Source organism: Anoplopoma fimbria, chromosome 9 (genome assembly GCF_027596085.1).
Source record: "Anoplopoma fimbria isolate UVic2021 breed Golden Eagle Sablefish chromosome 9, Afim_UVic_2022, whole genome shotgun sequence".
Lineage (NCBI taxonomy): Eukaryota > Metazoa > Chordata > Actinopteri > Perciformes > Anoplopomatidae > Anoplopoma > Anoplopoma fimbria.
Genome location: NC_072457.1, coordinates 25,981,471 through 26,002,401, shown reverse-complemented (window position 1 = coordinate 26,002,401; position 20,931 = coordinate 25,981,471). Strand labels below are relative to the sequence as shown.

General features: G+C 39.2%; 3 protein-coding genes across 3 annotated transcripts; 1 reads left to right on the top strand and 2 right to left on the bottom strand.

Moving 5' to 3' along the window:
• Positions 1-1,035: 1,035 nt before the first annotated feature.
• Positions 1,036-9,264, bottom strand: mcrip2 (MAPK regulated corepressor interacting protein 2). The gene is made up of 5 exons (XM_054604270.1): positions 8,721-9,264; positions 8,487-8,556; positions 6,831-6,964; positions 3,465-3,566; positions 1,036-2,038 (listed from the first exon to the last, which is right to left on the bottom strand). Exons 1-5 carry the CDS (start codon positions 8,773-8,775, stop codon positions 1,968-1,970), a joined length of 432 nt encoding a protein of 143 aa, XP_054460245.1. The 5' UTR covers positions 8,776-9,264; the 3' UTR covers positions 1,036-1,967.
• Positions 9,265-9,733: 469 nt separating this feature from the next.
• gde1 (glycerophosphodiester phosphodiesterase 1) lies at positions 9,734-18,679 on the bottom strand. Its single transcript, XM_054605060.1, has 6 exons — positions 18,206-18,679; positions 17,135-17,310; positions 14,627-14,732; positions 14,106-14,198; positions 12,875-13,086; positions 9,734-12,691 (listed from the first exon to the last, which is right to left on the bottom strand). Exons 1-6 carry the CDS (start codon positions 18,473-18,475, stop codon positions 12,544-12,546), a joined length of 1,005 nt encoding a protein of 334 aa, XP_054461035.1. The 5' UTR covers positions 18,476-18,679; the 3' UTR covers positions 9,734-12,543.
• Positions 18,680-18,799: 120 nt separating this feature from the next.
• tmem186 (transmembrane protein 186) lies at positions 18,800-20,582 on the top strand. Its single transcript, XM_054605061.1, has 2 exons — positions 18,800-18,880; positions 19,553-20,582. Exons 1-2 carry the CDS (start codon positions 18,878-18,880, stop codon positions 20,210-20,212), a joined length of 663 nt encoding a protein of 220 aa, XP_054461036.1. The 5' UTR covers positions 18,800-18,877; the 3' UTR covers positions 20,213-20,582.
• Positions 20,583-20,931: the final 349 nt, after the last annotated feature.

Below are 20,931 nucleotides of genomic sequence, written 5' to 3'. Positions count from 1 at the left end.
AAATACTGACCTGAAGGGGATGAATATTTATGCAATCATTTACTTTACCTTATATATTTTTAATTAATTGACATTATTTTGTAAAAATCTGTTTTCACTTTGATATTAAAGAGGTTTTTTTTGTGCAAATTCTTGTCAAAAAAGCCAAATTATATTGACCATGATTTCATGTATAAAAGCAACAAAAGGGTGAAACATCCAAGGGGGTGAATACTTTTTATAGGCATTGTAGGGGGGCTAATTTCTTGCTTGATATCAGACAGAAATGTCAACGAAGTGGGCAGATTCTCAGGTCCATCCATTCATGTTTAACTTGCACAAATAAAAACGATTCCCTAAAAAGGTGTTTGTATTTCTGAATTCTCAGTGACTTGAAGAATCTCAAGTTAAACAATAAAATAAAAATCGTGCAAGTTTCATAAATAAAATTGGTAGGCTAGCAGCCTTTTTATTTTTCAGAAACTGGCCAATTGCGTGACTTTTCAACAAATCACACGTATTGTGTCCATGACAACGTGTCCTCACTGGCCGCCAGATATTTTTTTTCAATTAAATGTATTTGTAAAGCCCTCATTGGGCTTAACAATCCGTATAGCATATGACATCCTCTGTCCTTGAACCCTCGCATCAGAAAAAGGAAAAAAATCCCCCAAAACACCTTTAGCAGGACAAAAAGGAGGAGGAAAACTACGAGAGAGTAACAGAGGAGGTATCCCTCTCCCAGGATGGCCAGAAGTGCAGAGGATGTTCATGTGTAAAGAATGAACATGAATAGAATTACATAATAGTTGATTCACATGATATAAATGATCCGTATGAGCTTAATAATAGCACCAATAATAGCTGAATTATAATGGGAAAATGGTGACTTATAATAATAAAGGCAGCATTGGATGTAATAGAATAATAATGACAATTTTAGAAATTTTACTTAAAATAACAGTAGTAGCAGTGGATGTCAGGCAGAGCCACGGCTCTGGCGAAAAAAATGTATATATATATGCACTCACACACTCTATACTTTATATAATTGAGTTATATATAGTATAGTACATTTTATGCACATTTTATTTGGCTTCTGTAATGTGAATATGGAAATGAGAATAACTTTAAAACTAAAGAATTACAAGTGTAAGTGGTAACAGTATGTAATATCATATATTACTATACTAATGTAAAAGTAACTTTCTTTAAAAAATAAACTGTCTGAAAATAACTTAATTAGAAGTAGTTGTTGTTGGAAAGATGGCACTAGGCTGATTCCTCAAGAGTTGACTTAATTACCATGTTGATTAAAGGTTTGTTAAAATACAAATGTTTCTTCAGGACAGGTTTGTTAATATGATTATTTTGTTTTAAATAATAAATGTTGCTGTGATCGATAGAAAATTTGTTTTAGAGAAGTCACTTTCATATCTATGTATGAAATAAATTTTAAGCATGGTCTGTCACCACACATAAAAAAAAATCCAGCAAGGTACCATCATTATCATTCATCAGAATAATAAATGTTTCAATCGTGTCAGGTTTCATGGAAAAACTACTTTCAGTAAAATATGGCCTAATTAATTAATAATTTCATCACACAAGACATTTTACTTCTTTTGACCCAATAGATTTATATCCAAAGATCAGCCAACACGTACATACAGCCAAGGACACTTGAGAGGGTTCTCACAACTTCTATCTGATACATCCTCAATGTAGAGAGACGGGTCCTTCATAGCAGCACAACTTCAAGTCAGGGCTGTCAGAGTTCACAGTCGGGTCGCTGTTGTTTCATGTTGTGCACTCCGTTTTCTCTACAGCAGCGTGAAGCACAGTGCCTCAAATCAGATTCCAAATTATGAACAACCCTTTTGCATCACAGATCCTGGAGACTTACTCGCCTCCTCTTCACCCTCGAGATGCCATCACAGTAAAGCATCAACTTGATGCTTCCCGTCTCGCCTCAGAGCCTCACGCAGTCATGACAGGTTGGCAATGTTGGCAAGGAAGCGCTGAGCCCACCACTCTTCCAGGTCTATGGGAACAAAGTCTGCAAAGAACAAAGCCAACAGAAGGGACAAAGATTAAGAGCATAATTCATATTCTACGATTGATTAATGCTGTTTGTTTATTAATTTTGCCACATGGACACCAAAGTATAATTGAAAGAAACAAGAAATGATCTATGCAACCTATACTATACTTAGTTCTTGATTTAGTAACTTATTACAACTGTTGTTTTTGTTTGGTGTTTTGCCTCATCTTGTCGAAAAAGATTAGACGTTTATATCTTTCTCAGAAAAAAATCCTTAATTACTCATAGTATAGTATGCAATAAAATTACAATAAAATGTCATGAATACCTTATAAAAAGTAATAGAAATGTCATTATTAAAAAAAGTCAGAAAACTCCTTTACAAAGTCATAGTATGACATAAATGTCATTAACACATCATACATAGTCACAGTGCATTATGTCATTAAATGTCATAGTATAATACAGCTACTCTGGCCTTAGAACGCTATCTAGTGGGCCGCTGATGTACTGCCAAATAGTTAGAGTAAATTGTAATGGTAATTTCCAAAGCTAGTCATTTTTATATCTAAAAGTGCTCAATTATTCACATGAATACAAAACGTGAAATTAAAATGCATGATTTCTATTACCTATTACGTTTGACTATCACCACAATAAAAATGTTTTGCCATTGTTAGTTAGCCAAAGCTGTATAGAATGTCATAAAAATGTTATAATAAAGGACAAAAAGTCATTAAAATGTAGGTACTTCGGTTGACTGATGACTCTAAATGAATGAATATGAATATCAGCTTTATTGGTCATGTACATACATAGATACATAAATGTCCCACAGGTGTGAATGTGAGCATGAATAGTTGTGTGTCTCTATGTATCGGCCCTGTGATAGTCTGGCAATCTCTCAAGGGTATACCCTGCCTTTGCCCAATGTCATCAGAAATCGACTCCATATCGGATAAGCTGCTAAAGATAATAGATGGAGGGATCACAACCTTTGAGGGCAGTGAGCAACAGAAGGAACTGGAGTAGACAGGTGTGTGTGTGTGTGTGTGTCTGAGGCAAGACAAGACATGCTCCAATCAGCGGTCAGAGCTGGTTTATCTGGAACAGACAGGTTCTCATGGACAAAAGAAGAGTTAAAAATTAAAGCAGACTATCACAATAGATAACCTCTGACTAAGCAGAAAACTGAGCCATAAACACTCCTTTTTCCTCTGGTGTTTAAATAACCAGGAATAATAAAAACATTGCAGGATTACTGGGTCAAAGTTCAGGGATTTACAAAAGCAGGAACAACTCTGTTGAGGCCATAAAACTTGGTAGTAAGATTAGATTTAATCAGGGTGGAATTTCATTGTTGTCGTATTCACTGAAAACTTAGCAGGTGAATGAATGGGAATAGTATGGTAATGGGAATGGTGGAGATGCAGGTACTTACTCTTCATCGCAGCACCTGGAGCCTTCTCAGTGTACTGAATGGGCCCCTGGCTGTTAGCTGACTCCCCACCATCCCCCAGCTTCTGCTCCACCTCCTGCCATGCTGCACACACACACACACACAAACACACACACACACAAACAAACACAAAAACACACGCACACACATTATATACACTGAATTAACTTAAATGTATACTCGTCAAATTCAGTGCCCCTTCGATTAAGCTTTTAAAACACTGTAGTTGTTGCATTTGTCGACGCTGCATCAAGGCTTTCGACATACAAGAGTGGGAGTGGATTCATCCATCAACCTCTTGTCCATTTTGTGCAGTGGGTGGACTTAGGCCACGTCCACACTAACCCGTTTTCAAATGAATCCGCATATCTTTTTCTGCGTTTGCACCGAGCGTCCACACTACTCAGCGTTTTATTTGATTGGTTCTTAGCAGTTATGAGTTATTAAACATGGAGAATGTGGTATTTGTTACAAATGTTTGTACATAGACGTTCAAACATGTAGGGACTTAGGACCCAGGGGAGCACAGGTGACCCATGGCAACCCGGAGGGGGTTCACGGTTCTTTGGCTTCAGCTGGAATCAGCTGATATGGAGAGATTAGAGGGCGTGTCCAGTGACGTCATCAGCCCTACAGAACGGACTAATGAAGTACCTGTGTTGACCAAATGTATGGACCCATAATCTAGTAAACTTCGTTTACTGACTGCTCATTTAAAGTACATGTGCTGTCTGTGTGGGAGAGATAGAGTTAGACCTGCAGTGTTGTAACTAAACTTGAAAAATAAAACTTCTAAAAACTTCCACGAAATGTGTCTGTTTGAGTTTAAGGAGGAAGATTTTAGAGGAAGTTCTTAAGTATCAAGCACGACGAGTATCAAGAGTAGTGTAATCTATTATCTGTACCCAAGCAACCAATGTACTTCCTGTTTACACCGGCATGGCATGCCCAGTGTACGTGAAAAGTCAGTGATATTCGTTTTCAGGGGAGCAAGTCTGGACGCACATAATTTCGAAAACGATGCTGAAACGCACGTGTGGACGGAGATCTTAAAACAAAAACGGGTTAATGTGGACATGGCCTTAGGCTCAGACATTGGGGTGAAGTTACACTTTAACTTTTCTTTCTACATTTCTGAACTTAGAAACGCACAGATTTCCACCACAAAAAATGGAGCCACTTCATCAGAGCAGCAGTTGACTTTGAGACTACATCTGCATAGCACTGTCCGCTTGTATAGCTGCAAGAAGACTAAACTGGTCCAAATGTTGTGTTTTATTTGCTAAAGGTGAAGGTTTCCCAGCGGCACAACTGATAAGCCTCAAGGTTTTGGCTTTTCATTGATGGGTCTTCAGCTCGTCTTGCACAAACTTTTAGCAACACATTATATACTTACAGTTTGTGCAGCTTGGAAAACTTAATACAAATATGTAGATGCAGTGCTTGAATTGGGCCGATGCTGACCGGTACATAAAACCAGAACTACATTTAACTCTTTGGCTTACTGTGACTTTTTTTTGTGCAAAAGCACTTCTCACAAGATACTGATACTCTTTTCTGCCCTCTCCATATCAGGTTAACAGGGCTATTCACAATAAATTAATTAGAATTAATAATATGGCGCCGTAAAAACACCCTTCAAAATCTCTTGAAGGAGGACCCCTTATCACGATATCTCTAGTATCTTTTACTGTAGTAAAACCGAATATGTCTCTTTATCCTGCTGCATAATATGTACGGGCATCCTGAAAGGGACGTTGATCTTAAAACCTGAATGAATAGTACACACTCCTCAGGTGGTGTTGATTCTAGGCTGTAGGCATCCTATACTACATTACAGACCGATACTAAAGGCTACAAAAGACAAAGCAAACACTTTAAGTATTACCAATATGAACAAATATACAAACCATGACCCAATGCTGTTTCAGTGGGATATTATTGGAGTTTAAATGACTATTATAGTATAAAAATATAACAATATAATCACTGATCACTGTTTATGACAGAAACAGTTTAACATGCATATAGAACTAATGAATAAATAGAAATAGGTAGCAAAAGATTGCTGATTCTGGCTCATACACACGCCAACATTTGAATAAGAAGATTACTTATTTGTTTACACTTCAAGCACTGTTTGAAAACCAAATATAAAGAACACATACCAATAAACCAGTTGTATGCGAGCATGGGTTAGGGTCAAAGGCTATCTAAACATGTTAGGAGCTGACATTTGTTGCTTCTTGTCATGGTGAACATGTTTAGCCAAAGTGAGAACCAATCAGGTTTTCTATCTGGAAACAACTCGATAGACTGTGACCGAAGGTTTTTCTCTAGGTGAAGTCACAAAGTCACAAAAAGATCACCAAAGGACACCACCGAGCAGTCGGTATTGGCAACGCTCCAAGAGTAACACTGATAACTGATTCATGCTGATTCAGCTCTACAAGTCATTCATTTCCACCAGGTCATGAAGTGCGTGAGCAGTGAGGCATGCTGGGTAAACTTCAAGACGGGGTGAGTGGAGAAAAGCCACAATATTTAATCATTGTTTAGTTTCAATGGCTATCACTCTCTCCTTTAGTACTCTTTGTGGACAGTTTGTTGAATTCTTGCACTCCTATGTGCAGCTGTTTGTTGAAGGTGTGTCTGTTTATTCAGTTACTTTTTGTAACGGCTGGCGAGCTGTCACAATGATTAGTTACTGTCACACTTCAGCGTTCTGAGTACTAACCAAATAATTAGTAACGCAAAAAGAATTACTGAGTAACTAAACTACATTTGCTGAAATTTGTCAATTTGGGTACGAGCAACAATTCTTTTCATTATGAACTGACCCACCGATTATTTTCTTGTTAATTGTTTCATATTTTTTATCAAAAATAAAATTTCATAACAAGACCCATTGCAATTCCCCAGAGTCCAAGGGGACATCTTTAAATTGCATACAACAACTGTCAAAAACTCACAAAAAAAACGACTGTTAAATATATTATATGACAAAGAGCAACCGCAAATCTTCATATTTGAACAGCTGGAACAAGAAAATGTATTTTCATAAAAAAATACTGAAATCAAATACATGAATAGCTGCAGAATAATTTTCTGTTTGATCAATACTTGACTAACAGTTTCAGCTCTTGTCAGGCACCCCTTGTATTTGCCGTTTTTTGTGAACCCACAGCCACCAACCAGAGTTTCCTCGTAATAGTTCAGTCAGGAAGTTGAGGTAAAGGAGTAAGAAAAAAAAAAAATCGAGATAAAGGGAAAGCAAGAGTTAATCTGCCCAACCCAATGTCCCAGTTTCAATCATCATAACCTCTGACCTTCCTAGACAAATCTCACCTTCATAAACAAATCTGACGTTTTCTTCATGTGCAGGAGTCAATCCCTCTGCTGGGCTTGCGGCCTTCTGTGTGGCCGCTCCGTGGTAGCGCTTCCCGTTCAGACGATTGAACACAATCTTTGGGGGCGGAGAGCTGCAGAGATAAGACGGAGACAATTGAAGAATGCTTGGGGACTGGATCAGCCTGCATCCCAGTAAAACACAAGAGTAACTCACACAGTGATGGAAAAAATGATGCTGGTTGCTTCTGGTTGATCAGAGGAATTGAGCATGAAGGTTCATTCTTAACCTTGGACAGAATAATTTGACAAAACCAACAATAACTCCCAAGTTTTATCAGAGCTTTAAAACATATCTCACAGTCTTCATCAACAGTGAGTTCAGAGAAATGTATTTGCACACATTACAAGACAAACAAGATAATAAAGAGTTTGCACTTTGTTTCATTTATGCTAATATGAATAAATGTTACTTTCCTTATGCTATAATGCCAATCAACCACTCCAATATGCAATAGTAAGACCACAAGAGTTTGTAACTCATTATGCAACACATCTTACAGTTGCAATGCATTCTGGTAGATTGAGGTTTGCTGTTGCAGATAAATTACCAGTTTTGCTTCTTCTAGAATGGGTTTGCCCTGTAAAGCTGCATATTAAATATTGATTTAAATTGAACTATTTAAAAAGTCTAAAAAGAAGCTCTTACTGTTATCGAGCCTAAAACTTACATGTTACTACATGTACGTTTTAAAAAGATGTTGACACTTTTGGTGTTGTAAAATGAACCTATACTGTACTGGAAAGGGACTCAGTTACCAGTTTATAAAAAGGTACATTACATTACAGTCATTTAGCAGACGCTTTTATCCAAAGCGACTTACAATAAGTGTATTCAACATAGGTATTCAAGAGAACTACTAGTCACCAGAAGTCATAAGTGCATCTCCTTTCTTAAACAAGCATCTTAAAGCATAAACCAGAGCAAAAGTATAGTGCAGAGGCACATTACTATGAAAACAATAATTGCAACAGACTAATCCGAATATAGTAAGTGCTACAAACTACTACGAATAGGATAAGTGCAGTAAACAAATACAAATTCAATAAGTGCAGCGAACTGATACAAATACAGTAAGTGCAACAACTAATACGAGTGCAATAAGTGCTACGAGGAAGGCTCAGGGTACACATTAAAAAAAAAAAATACATTCTAATACAGCTCTGCAAAACATCCTACTTTCATGAAATTGATTCAACTTTAGGATTCTATCTTTAAGTGATATTGGTATTTCCGAGCAGCACCTGAAGGCACCTCAAGACCAGAGTCTTGTTTACAGAACCTACAGGAGGGCAGGTGAGGGTTCAAGGTGAAGAAGCGACCGCACAGACCGTGAACACATGGTCACAGGAGGCTAACCTGAGCGAGCAGCCGGGCTGTTTGAAAGAAACACTGCAGGGAAACGCGTCCCATAGCGGCTGCAGAGTTACTCAAGACACCGACGTGTTACATGATCGCACTGACGGCACATGTGCTGAGTACTCCGGGCCCTAGTGGCTCAAACAGCCGGAGAAAATGGGAAATGATCTTGCAAAAAAAAAAAAAAAAAAAAAAAGGGAAAAAAATACCAATAAATACCAGCAAACAATACTTACTTAGATGAGAGCCAGGACGTCGGCTTGAGCTTCAAGTCGCTGAATTTGCTCTCGATTTGCTGTGTGGGACCTTAAAGACACAATTATATTAATTGATTTCACAGGATGCACAAGTTGCATGTAAACGCATCAGCTGTTGCAATGCCCCCACATGTTCCCCTTTAATGAGTAAAAAAAACAACAATGATGTGACATTGCATCATGCTTTAAATAACAATGCACATTCCCACATACCTGTCCTCCGTTGTGTAACAAGTTTGCTGGGACCTCTGGTGATTGTGTACATCATGTGAGCGCCTAGATCTCCTGTCGTGTCTGTGTTTTTAAAGACTGCTCTCTCTTATTACCGATCAGGTGAGTGCATTGATCCACTCTCAGTCCTCCGGCGAGAAGTTTGCAGCGTGATTCTTCAGGTCAGCTGCTCCACGGTCGGCCTGAATCCTGCAAGAGACGCTCTTTACCGAACCAGCAGGTGTTTAACGAACCCTCGTCCGCTGCTACTACGAGAGGTTGCGTGTAGGTCATCCAAGGAGAAAGCGGCTCCACATGCCGGGGATCCGTCATTCAGAGGAGGGACCTTGTGGTTCCTGACGTCCGAGGACAGCGACACTGCGGAGCGGACACTGTGCTCTCTGCGCCCGGCTGATGGCACCGGACTGACTGCGACACCTCGGCTCTGTGACAGAAGACAAGGACAACGCACACTTTGAGATGTTTCATCCAAACGCAAAGCCACAATGCATGGCTCAACGTCAAGCCAGCCAGGGTGATATAACGTGACGTCCTCGCTGAATTTTCAAAATAAAACCGCATTGATATTTTAGTTTTTTTTTTTGTTTGTTTGTTTTTTTTAAGTTTAGTTTAATAGCACAATTGAAACATAACAAATAACATTGATAAATTATATTACAGTGCAGGAAGAGGCAGAAAGCCCACTGGTCTTATTTGAAGCCTCCACCTACAGTACCAGTCAAAAGTTTGGACACACCTTCTCATTCAATGGTTTTTCCTTTATTTCTATTTTTTTCTACATTGTAGATTAATATTGAAGACATCCAAACTATGAAGGAACACATATGGAATTATGTGGTAAACAAACAAATGCTCAACAAACCAGAATATGTTTTAGATTTTAGATTCTTCAAAGTAGTTGAATGAGAAGGTGTGTCCAAACTTTTGACTGTTACTGTATATAATATTTTAAAAAATCACAATACTATAACGAATACAAAAAGAAAATACACATGGTATGAAATATTGTTGAAAAAGCATTTTTACAAGATATGATTTATAATACTAATACATTATAAACAACAAGAAAACAGAAAAAAATGCAATGAGTCAAGATGTGAATGAGCATGAGTGTGTGTGTGTAAGTTCATATGTGTGCATTTATGTGCATGTGAGAATAAGTCGGGTTTGATTTTGATATTCATATTGTGATGCCAGTTTTACTAGAGGTGTTTGATTACAAATGCTACATCAAACCACCAAGCACCACTTAAAATATAAATAGTTAATTTAATACGTCCAGTCTTTAGAGGCCTTTTGATATTCAGTATTGATAGACTAAAAAATGCTCACAAAGGTTGTAATGTAACACATAGTAATGTATGTTGAATTAATGTGCTATTTGACATCCTGTAAATGCAACAGTGCACATAAACTTGGAAGGATTGGGTTTTCTTTTAAACACATAGGGAGTAAGATAGGTAAATGTGATTCCTTACTGCTCACTATGAAAATGGTGTGTTTTATTTATCTGGCAGACCATACGTACAAAATAGATCCATGAGTTTAACTAGATCCACCAATGTACCAATGATTTTAGCTTCTCTAAAACATGCCATTAACCTTTACGTTATTAAGGTGTGTTCCAAAACCTAGAATAAATAAAACCAATGCTATCTGTATGGTTAAAATACCGCAAGATACGACTAATGAGTGAAAGGATATAGTATATTCTTATTGTGTTTGTGGCTAAACATGCAGTATGACCATTGTCTATAAAAAAAAAAAATTGCATCAAATGTAATTATTTAAAAAGGTGCAGTTTTTATTTCACCATGTAAAACGACAGTAGTTCACCAAGTTGTTAAAGTGGCTGAAAAATCTCCTCATGTTTGTTGGTTTTACTTTGAAGATAGAGTCTCTTCATTTCCGCTCTCGTCGTTGTTTGTGTCTCTGGTCGGACTGCTTTACGGAGCGGGGCAACCCCCCCTCAGTGACGTCACTGCACGCCCCCCGCCCCTAGAGATTACCTTTCACCTATAGACGTGAGATGGACAGAATGAAATAAACTATCCCTTTACTGCGGTTTGCAGATATTAGTTATTCAATATTAACTAACAGAGCCTGTAGAAAATGTTCCATTTAACTCATATTGTAAGGACTGATATGCATGGGGCTTGGTGTAATACACTTATAATAATAATAATAATAATAATCAATCCTTTATTAGTCCCACAATGGGGAAATTACAATTCTCTGCATTTAACCCATCCCTGAGGAGCAGTGGGCTGCAATGAAGCGCCCGGGGAGCAACTTGGGGTTAGGTGTCTTGCTCAAGGACACCTCGGCATGTTGCCGGTAGAGGGGTTTGAACCACCAACCTTGTGATTACGGGACAAGCGCTCTACCTCATGTGCCACAGCCACCCTTATCTCCAGTTTTTAGCCATCCACTGTAGCATTGATTTAATGGCGTATATTGCTGCATACCCTTGTAGTTTCCCTGTTAAATATTATATATTTGACATATATCTAAGAAATAAGAGTCATCACAGGTAACTTCTGTCGTTCAGGTGAAGATCATCTGAGCGACTCCACACAGTGTGAGCTGACAGTCTGGGTTTAGTAACTGAAGATCAGCCGAGACAAAAAGCGGCTCAGACAGGCTTATCCAGGGTGATATCCAACACTACATCTCCCATTCATCTCTACTATCTGGGTCAATCACCTGAGACTCCACACCAAGAGGCTAATCATCAACAACCCACACTACACAGGCTTAGCACTAACAGCAGAGGCCAAACTATGGTCACTTTGTATTGTATCAGATCATATATTTAGCAGCGGTTAAACTCCTCCTGCTCTTTTCTAGAGCATTTGTTAAGATTTTAAAGCATTTATGGCTGAAAATGTAAGCGTCACATGTATTTTTCTAGACTTCTTTCAACTTGTCAAACACAGTTGTGATTAACATTAATAATTGCTGCATTCCATTTAGGTTTTCCCAATTCTAGGGCCCTGAAGTTGCTCACTAGCACAACTTACTTACACACCTAGATATTGTTAGTGTAAGTTACACCTGTGCATATCCTGCAGTTATAATTCTGCTGTAAGAAAGACAAAGTTTACAGAATTTCCGAGGAACAATGTTCATTTTAAAATGTATAATGATAACACTTTATTTTATAATGCATGCACAATATAAACCTGTAGTGGACTGTACTTTGTGTGTCCATTGAAAACATCAGAACCTAAAGAACAAGAACAAATAGTGCAAAAAGTGATGCAAGGTCAAAAACTCATTATTCTAATGCCAATCTCATTCTATTCTGTATTTCAGTTCGATATATGCACATTTGTCAAAGATATGAAGTGATCATTTATACTACTTTTTTATTACTAAGTGATTTAAGAAGTGAAATTATTTCTTGGTAGTTTACACCAGATTCATGGACGTTACGGAGTAAAAAGAGCAGACTATACTTCAGGTCTTGAAAGACAGACACAAATGCAGTCCTGAGTTGGTGAATACAGTACGCTTGATTAAGGTTCGTTACAGATACTTATTGCCAAGAGGTCTATAAATGCAAGTAATGCCTCTTGTTATAGAGCAGGACACTTAGTCTGGACAGTTTGATTGCCTCAAACAAACATACACACACTCACCATTAAGACCGTGTGCGTGAGAATGAGTGTGACATATGTTCTCTTACCTGATGCCACATTATGGGTGACAGGTAGACAGTGAAATGTCCTTTCATATGTACTTGATTTTTTTTTCAATGACTATGCTGCTGTCACATCATGCTCTGGTTCATGTTTTTTTTTCAGTAATGGGGTTCACAGTCTTCCACAAGGCTGTCTGTGATGTAGTTGACTTGCAGCAACTCCTGGTAGTAATCTTTCTCCACTTTTGTGTTGACTGTCCAGGCTACGACTTCAACCCCCCTGTGGGCCCAGTACTGAACATAGTCACTGCAGACAGAACACAGAAACACAGTTATTCACAGAGCCTCTCATTCTAGTAATTAGTCATTTTGTTTTTTAGTTCAAAACAGGCATTTCAGTTTGTTGGCCAAACTAACTCTGGTGACCCAAATAATAAATCTCAGTCTCTTGACGTTAATCTGATGGTTGTTCTCAGCTGTGAAAACTTACGTTGAGACAAAGTTTTTCTGTATCAGGAAGGCTGAGATGCCACAGAGCCTCCACAGCACGTGATGGTGCGCCCAGTCCAACGCGATGTCCATTAGTGTCATCCAATTGTGTTTCCATAGCGACGAGAAACGTGGGATACCATCTCCCAACCGACTCAGGCTCCAGGGCCGATGGGTCAATGCTGTGACCACTTCGGGGTCGCTCTGCCTCATCTGAGCCGGAATGGACAGAGCAAGAGATAAGAAAATGGTGAATGTTAGCTATATGATAAGTACAACAGCAATGCAATACATGAAAGGAATATGATTAATAGTTTAGATTATTTATTCAGTACCAGTATGTTAACCGTGAGGAGAGAAAAGAAAATTCAGTTTTTTAAAATTCTGCTTTTAAATTAGCAGAAAATACATTTGTATTGTTGCATTCATTTAGCATGCCTGTGATATTTCTATGGGTCAGGTAATCCCCGCTTGTATAGCTAGCACTGGTGGTGTGCCAGAGATGATGAGCCAGAGCTCAAGCGTTGAGCACTGGGAGTATTGTGGTTTTCCATAGACAAAATATTCCCACTGGCATTGTTCAGTCAAGGTCATGTAAAGTTCTATCTTTAGAAATATGGTAAACATGCAAACTCATTCGTAATGGCATCACCTGTGCTGTGAGTTCATTTCCCCACAGTGGTCAAGCTTAATAATAATTAATCCTTTATTAGTCCCACAATGGGGAAATTGTTTCTCTGCATTTAACCCATCCCGGAGGAGCAGTGGGCTGCAATGAAGCGCCCGGGGAGCAACTTGGGGTTAGGTGTCTTGCTCAAGGACACCTCGGCATGTTGCCAGTAGAGGGGTTTGAACCACCAACCTTGTGGTTACGGGACAAGCGCTCTACCTCATGTGCCACAGCCGCCCCAACAGCCTTCATACTCAATCATGGAAATCATGGGAATTAAGCTTATGGTCAAAGTGCTTGAGCCCTGCTATAATTTTGTGTTTATTCAGGCAACATGAGGGGGGGGGTAACAAGAACACACCATTTTATTTGGTGATGTTTGCAGCAATGTGTGCAAGCTGCTTACCCAATCTTATCAAAATGTTCACAGTCTCATTTATTAACCGTTTCCTTTCGTTCCACAAATGTTAGACAGTCAAACACTGCAAATGCGACTTTGTTCAGGTACAGTTGAATACTGACCAGACACTCACGTCCGAAAAACTTCAAAGAGCTCTCTTACCCTGTAGATGACTTTTGGCTCAAAGGAGCAGACAATGCTGGTGTTGTAGAGGACTGGATGTTTTTTATACAGTTCTTTTAGGGCTGCAGCTGCCTGGGAGGGAAAGAGAAACACACAGTTATTGTAGGACAGTCAGCTGTTTAGAGTTGTGTGTGAGGCTTTAGATCATTGTGTCTGCTCCTGTGCAACCACTTGGTCGTAACTAGCAGCTGTGTATGTGCAGTTGCAATAGTGTGGACCTCAAGAATTTCACTGCCTGAAACAATTCCAAAAACACAGCTCTGCATACCTTAATCACCTTAAATGTGCTGAGTAAGGAAAGCACACTTATGCAATACTTACTTTAGCTCAGTTTGTTATGATCATTGTGAACTAGAGGCAGAATAAAAGCTAGCTTTGGCCCATAATAACCATGATCTCTTCATCATGCAATGCTGACTGGGTACAAATCAATTATATCAACAAGTATGACAGACAGATTTTACGCAATAAACTCTTGATGTTTGTTTTGTTGGCTGCACCTCATCTGGATGACCTTTGACATCAAAGTAGATGGTGAGTTTCAGTTTGATGCATTCCTCCACCGCCTCATCCAGAGTTGGGATCTTCTCTCCAGCAAACTTGTCCCTGGTGTCCAAGGACACAAATGTGTCAATGCTTTTCAAACAAATGTGCTGTTGACATGGGAAACATTACACTAAACTTTGATCAGAGATATTTTTCTGTACCTGGATTATGATGAAATGCATCTGATAATGTTCATGAGCCTCTGTATGTAAAGGCTCATAGCATCTGTCTGACAATCTATTTAGACAGGACACGTTTTCATGGGTAAGGCCATAGATTGTGTATATAGATGGACGACGTGTATCCACTTCCTCCCACTGTTCAAAAGTAAAAGCCAAATATTCAAGATACGGGAGCTGCCATCCTGACATTTTTACATAATTTGGAGTCTGCACAGTTGTGATCGAGGGCTGGAGCTGCGGTATTGAGGTCCCGCCCACACACCTGCCCGTGTCAATAACAAGCTGAGCATGGACAAAGCTTGTAAGCGTGAGCCAGCTGCTACTGTAGCCCCATAGAAGCTATTTGCCAAGAAAGACACAACAACTAACCATAATATCTAACTATATATACATACATACATATATGTATGTATGTATATAACTACATTTATTATCAAACTGACATTTTCTATTACACAGACTTGTGACGGTTATGGAAAGTTTAAGTTACATCTCCTCGCTCATTCAATTCTCAGGCAGCTGTCAATCATAGTTCTCAATCATGAGGTCTTAACCCTTTTTTATAGCATCAAAAAACTAATTAAAAACAAACTTATCAGAAAGATGAATGAATGATCTTATTATCAGTGTGATAATAACAACCTAAAATGACAGAAACCATCTCTGGGAAAAAATTTTTTTGGTTTTGTCACTTTGACCTCTAAATGTTTTGCCCATGTCCTGAATGCTTATGTCGTCCATCTTTATATACAGCCTATGGGTAAGGCCGGGTTATGTAACAACTACAAGGGCCCCTATGTGATTGTAATACAAATCAGACATGCAAAATACACACTTGTATAGACTTCATGCTCCTGTGTCATTAAATGATAAATGTATAAATAGTATAGTGGTTGTATTGTGTAAACTGATATCCTGAAGTTAATACATTGGAAGTAAGGAGCACATTCCCTTGTTTTTCACGTCTGAAGGTAAAGAAACAAGTATTTGCTACCATAACTATCATGCGGCATTATGAAGACACAAAGGAGTCAATTCAAATAAAATCTTTCCAAGTATTTACGTTACATAGGGGCATTGGGTAAGTTGTCTACACTACAGCAGCAGACTGCCAACATTAATATAGCTTTTAGATATGTGTTGTTTATTATTCTGGTACCGTCATTGTCATAATATAATTTCATGTTTGGATGATCTTGGAATAACAAAATCTCTACTCTGTATTTTTTGAGAAATTTATCACATGTAAATTGTTTGTGAATACTGTAGATCTCCTGTAACCTGTAAGATCTATAGTATTACATGTCAGGCTAATGTCTGATGTGCAAAAAACCCCACACCCCATCAATTTTTTATTTCTTGTATTGCTAATTAAATTAGGTTTTCTGTTACACTCACTGTTAGACTTTATAGTTTAAATATTGTTGTCTTGGTGTTCGCATCTTTGTCTTTACCCGCTGTATCCTAACTTTGTAACACTGTTTTGCATTTTTCTTTCTCCTTTTGTTTGTTCTGAAGTGAGCCGTTTTTGGAAGCCTGAAGGCATTTGTCTTATGTGTATTACTAACAGCATGCCTCAGTACCTGCCTTTCTTGTTTCTGTATTAATAATAGGTATGTGTTAAATCTCATTTAAGTGTATTCTTTCAACTGTCTCGGAGCCCTTCAGTAGTCATTCACACAATTTTAACTGTAGAATTATAAGTTCAGCATCCCCAACAGCTGTACATGAACAATATATTCTGTGCCAGGTGATTCTGCTACAGAAAGTACATTAGAAACAAGCAACTCAGTGGACAGTACTCTGACATGCTGCTAAAGGCAGGCTACATCAGCAAATTGCAACCAAACATAAAGTCACAAAGCACTAAAATATAATGAAGCCCTCAGTATTCAACAGCAAACCTCCAGCTAGCCTAGAAAACATACATGACTGCCTCCAAACGCTTTGACAAGTACTTTTGGGACAAAAGCAAAAAGACTGCTTCCCTATTGTCCCTTTATTTGATCTGATTCCCCCCCTCCCCCAAAGAATATTGTGCTAATTATCCTGCATTTCTCACACCACCACTGGCTTCATAAACATCGATTCATAGATTTCATACAGCTTCTTATTTAAGCGACATGACAACTTTACATGCTGCCTGCAAAAAACAATAAGGTTATAATCTTAACTCTCAAGCATCAGCTGCAACAAATGCCGTAAAATAGTTACATGTCTGCCCATCTGCATTAATGCTTGTGTGTGAATTATAAGATTTATTTTTCCTGTCTGTCTTACCTGAGTCGATGTTTAGCAGCTGCGTCCAGTTTACCCAAATCAGACTGTCTCATCTGGCTGAGTGGTCCCGACCCGTTGGTGGTCCGGTCCACAGTCTCATCATGCATCAGTATCGGGACACCGTCTGCTGAGAACTCCAGGTCCAACTCCACGCCTGTCGCCCCATTCTTACTGGACTAGAGAAGAACAGATACATAAAAGGGTTTGAAGCCAAGTATTGTAGGTTTATATGTTTCTCACTGTCACATATTTCACACTACTGGCCTGCAAACACTGGCAGTGTGGATTATGTGTGCAGCTGTAGTGCAACTGTAGTGCTGAATGTTACCAGTAGTTACAAGTAAATACTGATCCCGATATTTTATCACAGTACAACTGTTACCCCTTACCATCTGTTCATCTATGCCAATATATATATTTTTTTCAATTAACCCTTTCATGCATAGAGGTCACTACAGTGGACAGCTATTTAAATGTTGTTTTCTTGTATATGCATGGGGTTTTGATGGCATAGTTGCACATCAGCCACTACAGTGAGCGCTATTGTAGTGGCTGATGTGCAACTATGCCATCAAAACCCCCATGCATATACAAGAAAACAACATTTGAATAGCTGTCCACTGTAGTGACCTCTATAAGATAAGATAAGATAAGATAAGATAAAATAAGATAATCCTTTATTAGTCCAGCAGCGGGGAAATTTACAGGATTACAGCAGCATAGAGTATAGTGCAAAACAAGAGACATAGTAAAAGAAAAACAAGATAAAATAAAATGAAAGTATTATAAATAAGCAATAAAAAAACAGTAAAAAAAAAATCCACAATAACTTAAATATTATATGTACAGACAGAAAAACAGAAAATCTATTATAGCTATAAATTGCACAGTGTATTTTATTGCACATCTGTCATGCAGAGTTGGTTGTGCAGCCTGACAGCAGCAGGAAGGAAGGACCTGCGGTATGAAAGGGTTAAGTCAGGGATGGAGATAGGACCTTTCGGTTTGCAGAGTGTTTTTTGCCTCTTATCACCACTCTGTAGGAGGTTGTGCCTCCTCCTCCTCTCTCACCTCCCTGATGGCAACGACCGTGTTCTCCGGTGCGTCGTGCCCACCGCACCGGTGAGCGACCACCGACACATTGCCGGAGCCCACCGTGCCCGTGTCCGGGTGCAGCACCTTCCGGGCCCGGCTGGGTGGCACCTGTGGGAACCGGAACACGGCCAGAGAGACGTAGAGCGAGGCGGTGAGGGCGACCGTCCACACCGGGCTACGGGTCCCCAGCAGGACCAGCACGAAGACCACCGAGTACAGGGTGACGTCATCCCCGAGCTGCAGCATCGTTGTCCCCCGTGAACACGTTATTTAGCCCAACATATCAATAAAAAACACCGGGAGAAACCCTGCAGCTGGTCTGTCAGGGACACCACGTGTCTCTGTTCCTCACGTGACTCTGACGCGAGGAGTCACGTGTCTCTTTCGCAAGATCAGTTGCTTTGACTAAAACATTTGGCTTCAGGTGTGATCGTATTAAAAGCATACATTACATGTATCTGACTCTTGGGTGGTCGTTTATAACTCACCCTCAAGGGGGCAAACACAACACTAAAGGGATGTGGAGTACTTCCGGGTCAGACATGTGCGTCACGTGATCCTACTGTTCGCCTTTGGTGTGTCTCCTACTTCTACAAAGAAGAGTCACGTTTCTGTGTTTCTCCTCTTCTTTTAAGCCTGTCGTCTGTCATGGTGAGCCTCTCTCTCTCTCTCTCTCTCTCTCTCTCTCTCTTTCAAAGTCTTATTTTGCTTTCACTGTTTTGCAAGAGATCAGGACAATAATATGAATGTTGAATGATAATCCACATGAGCTAATGTATGACAGCTTGGGCAGGAGTTTTTAAATCTTTAATTCTAATAATAAAGCTAATTAAAACAAACCGGGTGCATATGCCTAATTGCTCTTGTCCCTTGTTGGGAGCACCTGTATTATATAATGCAAACGAATAGCCCTGTGACTTATGTTTACATTTGGTTGTGACCTCTCACCTTTTAGCTCGTGAGTTATATTTGTGTTGATGTAATGTAATGCATTGCTTTGTATGATTAAGTGCAAGGTTGCAACTAATGCTTATCACTTAATCTATTGAAAATGTTTTTCTTTAATTGTTTGGTCTATAAAATATGCCAGAATATAGGTTAAAGAAAATGCCAATCATTGCTTACGTTGTTTTGTCCGACCAACAAACGCTTTCAGTTTACTGTTACAGGTAATTCAGCAGAACAGCAAATATTAATATTTGCCATGCTGAAACCAGTGATGTATTGCATTTTTGCTTTTAAAAACATTATGAATCAATACATTTTTAAATCAGTTAATGTGCGAAATATTAAGTGTCAAATGCATCTGTTATTTTTCTACAGATTAAGTCAGTGCTGCTGCGCAGGTTAACGTCAAACATCCTGTCCTGTTCCAGAGGATCATGTCTACTTACAGGTCGGATAACTCATGGTGTGCAGCCTCATTCACCAGGTCACACGGCCATCCAGCAGAGCTTCCACGGACCCCTTATACCTCAAATCACAGCCCTGGTCAGGTACTCGGACTATTCGGCACAAAAGTACACTATGATTTACACCCTGCCGCACATTAAGCTCCTCAGAGCTGTGTCCAGGCTGAAACTGCTCCAAACTGCAATCACCCTGGTCATCTTGCCCCCAGTGTACATCTTCTACCTCCAGGGAGACGTCCCCTTCTTTCTTGTCAGCTACTCAACGGGTATAGCGCTGTTTGCCGGTGTCATGCTGTACACTGCCAGTCACTTCTTCAGGAGGGTTGTGGGGATGATGTACCTGGACCCGTCCCAGACCACTCTCAAAGTGTCCCACCTCACCTTCTGGGGCAGGCGCCATGATCTCTACCTGCCTGTGACAGATGTTATGACCATCGGGGATACAGGCGACTCCGTTAACGAGACAATTGTAAAACTTAAGAGATACAGCAGCCCAGAGACGCTGTATTTCTCCACTCATTTTGGACGTGTGGTGGACAAACAGGCTTTTGAGAAGGTGTTTGGAACTTAAAAATGTAATTTGTTGAAAATGTACTGATTGGGAAGGTAATGGTCAACATTGAATTCACATAATTATGTGCAAAAAACTGTATACATTGTTATAATAATAATGATCTGTCCTCAGTGAAAAGATTATACAGTGAAAGACTGTCGCTGGTTATAGGTCTGATGTGTGAATAACAAGCTAATTCATTATTTAACTAAACTTGTGGTTGGAAAGTAAAGATACATTTTTGCAGGCCTGAGTAGGACTGCTAAGGGACCAGTGTTAGCAGTGATGTGTTATAAGTACTCAGATTACTTTGGTCTGTAACCAGGGTCTTAATGTGTGAAGGAGAAAAAATGTGAAATAAATTAAAAGTCTTGGTTTTACAAACAGATATATTTGTGTTGCATCTTGAAACAATGACAGACAAAGTTCAATGACATTCATTTATTAGGGACTTTTTTCAAGGTAAGTAGTGAAGCACATTTTGTTAAAACATTGTTAGCAACTCAGGTGTGAACAGTGACTGATCTGCATTACTTGTAGAATGGGGCATTTGGTAATAACCTCACAGAGAAGATTTAAAATGATATATACACCTGTATGTAGACTTTTATCCATGCTTTTTGTGTCATGTAATAGCTTTGATTAAGATGAAAAAAATAAAAAATAAACACTGTATGATCAATTTGTATCCAAGATGAGCTTCCTAGAGATCCGTCCCCTGGGCCCCTGCCTCTTCA

Coding starts and splice junctions, on each gene's coding strand:
- mcrip2 (XM_054604270.1), bottom strand. CDS start 8,775: ATGATGTACACAATCACCAGAGGTCCCAGCAAACTTGTTACACAACGG. Junction 6,965..8,486: donor ACGTCCTGGCTCTCATCTAA/GTAAGTATTGTT, acceptor TTATCTCTGCAG/CTCTCCGCCCCCAAAGATTG. Junction 3,567..6,830: donor CGTCAGATTTGTTTATGAAG/GTGAGATTTGTC, acceptor GTGTGTGTGCAG/CATGGCAGGAGGTGGAGCAG.
- gde1 (XM_054605060.1), bottom strand. CDS start 18,475: ATGCTGCAGCTCGGGGATGACGTCACCCTGTACTCGGTGGTCTTCGTG. Junction 17,311..18,205: donor CGGTCGTTGCCATCAGGGAG/GTGAGAGAGGAG, acceptor GTTCTTCTCTAG/TCCAGTAAGAATGGGGCGAC. Junction 13,087..14,105: donor AGCCAAAAGTCATCTACAGG/GTAAGAGAGCTC, acceptor ATTCCGGCTCAG/ATGAGGCAGAGCGACCCCGA.